General features: G+C 36.4%; 1 protein-coding gene across 4 annotated transcripts in view; it reads right to left on the reverse strand.

Annotated features, from left to right (window-relative positions):
- LOC21408465 overlaps positions 1–2,096 on the reverse strand; it is a 3,059-nt gene extending 963 nt beyond the window's left edge. For 3 of the 4 annotated variants that reach the window (XM_024166109.1, XM_024166111.1, XM_024166108.1), the window contains exons 1-4: positions 1,913–2,096; positions 1,644–1,785; positions 749–1,023; positions 349–439 (exon numbers count right to left, since the gene is read on the reverse strand). In XM_024166109.1, the coding sequence (XP_024021877.1) occupies positions 349–439; positions 749–1,023; positions 1,644–1,648 (371 nt within the window). In that variant the 5' untranslated portion in view covers positions 1,649–1,785; positions 1,913–2,096. The remainder of the gene's footprint in view (positions 1–348; positions 440–748; positions 1,024–1,643; positions 1,786–1,912) is intronic. The other variant, XM_024166110.1, reaches the window with a different exon arrangement.
- Between the last annotated feature and the right edge of the window lie 3,353 nt (positions 2,097–5,449).

Here is a 5,449-nt window from a genome sequence, read left to right on the forward strand (position 1 = left end):
TCCTACAAACAAGCATTGCTACTGCCTACTTGAAACATTCAAGTGGTGATTGATTCTTAAAAGTGATTTTTCAAATTTAACTTATCAAAGTCTCATAAAAGCGACACCATTATGTTTCGAATATCAACCATAGTTAAGAAATGCTCCTTATAGTTCTTTATTTATTCTCTCTCATTAGCTCAGGAATATTAAAAAAATTAAAAAAACAAAAAACAAAACAAAACAAAACCGAAACTTAACACAATTGCTTTCCACCCTTAAACACCACAATGCAAATGCCAGGTCATTTGCACAAGGGCAAATATAGAAGTATACTCGGAGTAATCCAAAAGACTCAGCACAACTCACCTTAATTTGGGTTCACGAATCTGTTGGGACCGGTTCTCAGACCTTTTATTCCCTAACCAACGCTGCCTAGTTTGGTTCCACAGAAGAAGACCTGGGAAAAAAGGATCGCATACGTAGCACCTCTAATGATCATATTTATGTGGGCAAACCAAACAAGTAAGAAATAGCACTACTTGGAAAAATGAAAATTCAACTGGAAAATAATGCACACCATTGATACAGAGAGTTAAGTAAAGACAGCAACAAACAGGTCCAAAAGTGAAAAACATGAAACTTGTGAAACTGAAGCCCGTTAAGCTGCTAGTAAACTTTGTGATTAACGCACTAAGTATACACTAAATAGGATATACCAAACCATAAAATTTAGTCGAAAATTCAAAAGCAAGGACGACTTAATTACCATGATTTACAAATTCAGAAGAGTTAGTAGCACAAGCACCACTATTGGGATCAAGGGTCTGATTAATTGTGCTGATTGATGAGATGCTTCCCTGAGACTGAACAGCACTGTTGTCCATATCAAAGGTGCTACTAGTCCAAAAGTCCTCTGAAATGCTAGGTTTCCTCACTGCCCGTCCTTGATTTGCGACTCTTTTCGGTGGTAGTGGTGGTGGTGGTGGTGGCGGCTCATCCACTGTTATATGTTTAGGCTTAGTATGGCATGCTAGACAACCACTGCTCTGTTACAAAACACATTTGGTTCTGTTATAAATCACATTAAAAAAAAATCATGTTCTCTCTCTCTCTCTCTCTCTCTCTCTCTCTCTCTCTCTCTCTCTCTCTCGAATGAAAAAGTGTATCGTTGGTGCCATTCCGCGCCCTTGTCCCCTTCATCACTTTGAAAATCCGGAGCGCACCAACAAAATGGAAAGGACTTGACTCAATTTATACTCAAAGGATGGACATCAAATAATGTACAAAAATATATAAGCTTAATTCAACAACCAATAACTAAAAATGTGCGTCAATATCCTAGAAATTGGTTTAAATAGCTTCATAAATCAAACCGTTGCTATACTGAGCTAAAATTCCAATTTCGTTACAACAGAAGTCTAGAACAAACGAAATGCAAATATCCAATCTTTATTTTTCCTATATATAATACATATATCAATTACATATACAGCCAACAAAGGAGCAGATTCATCAGCCCAAAAATATACAAAATTAAATCTTTATTATTTTAAAAAATAAACAAAAAGAAAGAGAGGATTCACAACAAATAAGAGTCTAAAAAGCCATTCAAAAAAAAAAAAGAGAGAGAATCTAATGAAAATGGGAATCAGAAAACTTACCCCATGCCTGAGCAAAATATAAGGAAGACCCAAACAACAAGCTATGGCAGATCTAAAGACGAGATTTTTCGAGGACAAATCAAATCATCCAATCGGTAGGAAAAAGCCGATTCCGGGAAAGAAACGCCCAGATGAGCCCCTTCTGAGGTCAGTTAAATATGGAAAAAGAAACGTTTTTAATTGGTTTTCTGAAACATAATTAAAGGAAGAACAAATATACGAGGATAATTATTATTATTATTATTATTTTGAAAAAAAAAAGGACCAACCTGTGAGAGATATGGAGAAATCGCAATCGGGTAGAAGGGCAAAAGGGTCTCTTTATCTCGGAGAAGGAAGCACCCAAAGCACCAGACCACCTTGTGACGTAGGCGCAGCGGTGGTGCTGGTGTTCCTTTGGGTTCTTCCTCTTCAACGGCAATTATTGGTAGACAGAATAAAGAAAGAGCTTTTTTTAGTGGTGGGAATAGATTAATTTATGAATTACCCGGTGTTTTTTTATTTATTTTTATTTTTTATATTTCAAAAAATGTTTTGCTGTAGACGTCTATTTTTGGAGAATTCGAACTTAGACGTTAATTTTGGATGTTAATGAATAGTAATGGATTATGACCACTTTACTCTCAAAAGAACATTTTTAATGCAAATCAAGTAGAAAATGTTAGAAACAGTCTAATAGATGTCGTTTTATCGAAAAATAATTTGCTCTCAGAAAACGACAATTAGTTATCTCTTCGAAAATTTACTGTCAAGGATGGACATCACATTCAATCTGTACTTTGGAATAAACTCCGACCGTTTAGATAAACCTTTGGAGAGGAACGTTATTTTTGCTAGTTTGCTAATATTTTGTTACCGCTCACTTTAAACGACATGTCCTACGGTTTGCAGTTTAAGGTATTTAAAATTTATTAGTATATTTAATCTGATTTAATTAATTAATTATATTTATTAAATATTTTTGACGTGTGAATTTAAACGATTCCAAGAAATTTAAATATTTAAGTATTTACATTTTCATCCCAAAGTTTGTGTAGACACATTTTCTGGACTGTCTTTTAATTTTTGTGATACATGTTTTTTCCTTTTTCTTTTACTTTTCTTTTTCTTCCTTTTCTTTTTCTTGCCGTGCATCCTCACTCTCTCTCTCTCTTCTCTGTTGTTCTTCACTCTCTCCCTCTCTCACTCTCTCTTTCTCTCTCTCGTTTTTGCACCAAATCAACCGGATCTTGAACCAAAAAAGAATTTCAAGGAGTTTTCAAGATCAAGAGACTGATTTGAGGTAAGATTTCTAAAAAACCTCTCTTGAATCTCGAATTTTTCAGATTTGAAAACCTATTTTGGTTCAAAACGGATTTTCATGGATTTTGAGTAAAATCATGGTAGAAATTTGAGATTTTTAGTTCTTTGGACTGTATTTGTCATTTGGAACCTGGATTGAGTGATTCCGCTTTGAAATATCTCGGATTAAACTCGAATTTGCAGGTTTTCAAACTGATTCGGCAAGTTTTCTCGCATTTCTGTCCTCCACCGGTCGACCTATGCGGTCGACCGGATTGCATTCCACCAGGTCGACCTATGCGGTCGACCGGATTGCACACCACTGATCGAACGGTGGTGTTGTACAGCTCTGTCACCGGTTGACCAGTATACACGAGGTTTGACCCTGTTTTACTTGAAAACCCTGTTTTGACCCTGATTTTTTAGGAGAACCCAAATTAGCTTCATTTGGGGATCTAAAGTAAATGGATTAGCATCTTTAATCCATGTTTTGAGATTTGAAACATAAAATGATTTATGGAATTTGAAATTAGATTAAGGCACACTAAAAGGAAATCAAAGGGTATAATTAAGATTGAATTACTTTAGGAATGAGACTTGGATCCTAAAGTGTTGTTTTGTATCAATGATAGTTGAGGAATCAAACTGAAGGCTTCGAGGAAGCGGAGGCTAGGAAAGCGCAACGCTAGCCACAGGTTTGGTACTTACGAGGTAGGATTCCTTACCCCTTTCTTTGATAGCATGTTTTCAAAAGAGTTTTGATCTTGCAAATGTTTTAAAGAAAGGGTTGTCTGCGAAAGAAAAGTATTTTAAAAATGATAGCTTGATTTTAGCTATTCGAATCATAATGAACTATTTCAGAACGTTTAATGAATGATTTCTTAAGACAAAAGATCTTACGAATCGGTAAACCGGCTGATGGCCTAGATAGGATATGGAGAGTGTATCCTTGGAGGCAGAACCCGAAACCTAGACCGGGCCACTACGGTGGTGTTAAGGCTTGTGCTTGTGGTTGTGTAAGTAATTCATCAAAAGGATGAATTACTTGCTGATGACTGTAATATGAAATTTTCAGTTTATATTCCTTTAAGGAAAATGATGTGAGGTTTCGGCCGTTGTGTTGGAACTGAATGTCTATATTTATTTAATTTCTTATTCATTCATTTATTTACTCATTCATTTATTTACTTGTTTATAAAGTTATTTTAAAATACATCCTACTGGGCCTTTCGCTCACATTTTATTTATTTTATAAATATTAAACCCCTCCCAGGTGACTCTAGAAGCAGTGCGGAGTAGCTAAGTTAGATTGCTACCATCCGATTAAGAGAAGATTGTGTTCTTCCTCCTTGTGAGTAAATGTAAGAATTGTAAACTTTGTAAACTCTGGACTTTAGATTTTTAGACTGTGGTTGATGTCTGTAATGTTATTTACATGTTCATATATGTACAATACTGCATATTCTGTGGGTAAAGCCCTTAAAGATGTTAGAGGTTCAAGTTTTAACCTCTTGTGATCAGAAAGTGAGGAAGACCTCGTAACTTTCTTGTAATTTATTTTTTAGCTAAATGTGGGGCTCGTTTGAAAATTTTCTTTAATATTTTCCTGTTGATTTTGATTATTATGATTATAAATGTTTAATTACTCTCTTAATCCCGTTTAACTCCTAAACGAGCCTCCACGTCACTAACCCCGGCTTCAGGGCGTGACAGAGTGGTATCAGAGCATTAGGTTTAGAAACCACAGGAATCCACTAAACAGTCCAATTTCTTTTCAATTAAAGGAGATATCGCTGCGTTGTAGATCAGTTAATCAACCGGCACCACATAATCAAGAATTCATGGATGTCATGTATGCTGCTCTCCAAGGGATGGCCACTCGAGCTCAGAATGAGCGACCGGTCAAGGATAGGAAGCAGAGTTATTTCTGTGAATTTAGACGTGGACATATCCCCACATTCAATAATGAGGGAGGACCCCAGAAAGTGGAGTACTAATTTGACTCAGTAGTGAAGCACCTAAACACCATGGGAATACCGGAAGAGTATTGGGTGGAATTTGTTGGGAATACTGAAAGAGTATTGGGTGGAATTTGTTGTGTATAAGCTGGAAGGCCAAGCGAGCACTTGGTGGAAGCAAGTGAGGAGAAGGCAAGATATTGTAGGAATGACTTGGGATCAATTTAAATCCTTTTTTAATGAACAATACTTCCCTCAGAGTTATCGGGATGACAAGGCAATGGAGTTTATGTCCTTGCTACAGGGTGAGATGTCGGCAAGGAAATACGAGGCTAAGTTTAATGACTAATCCCAGTTTGCGCCATCATTGGTGGAGTCTAAACACTTGAAATGCCTTAAATTCAAGAAAGGTCTTAAGAATTCTGTAAGAAGACCATTGGTGGCTCTGAGAATTCAGAATTTTTGAGACTTAGTGGCTGCTGCTACAAGTGTAGAGCAAGATAATCTGGCTTATCATCAAAGCAAGGAAGCAGCCGGTCAAATTTCTATTTCTGGAGGACCCTCTGC

This window comes from Morus notabilis, unplaced genomic scaffold (genome assembly GCF_000414095.1).
Source record: "Morus notabilis unplaced genomic scaffold, ASM41409v2 Scaffold843, whole genome shotgun sequence".
Taxonomy (NCBI): Eukaryota; Viridiplantae; Streptophyta; class Magnoliopsida; order Rosales; family Moraceae; genus Morus; species Morus notabilis.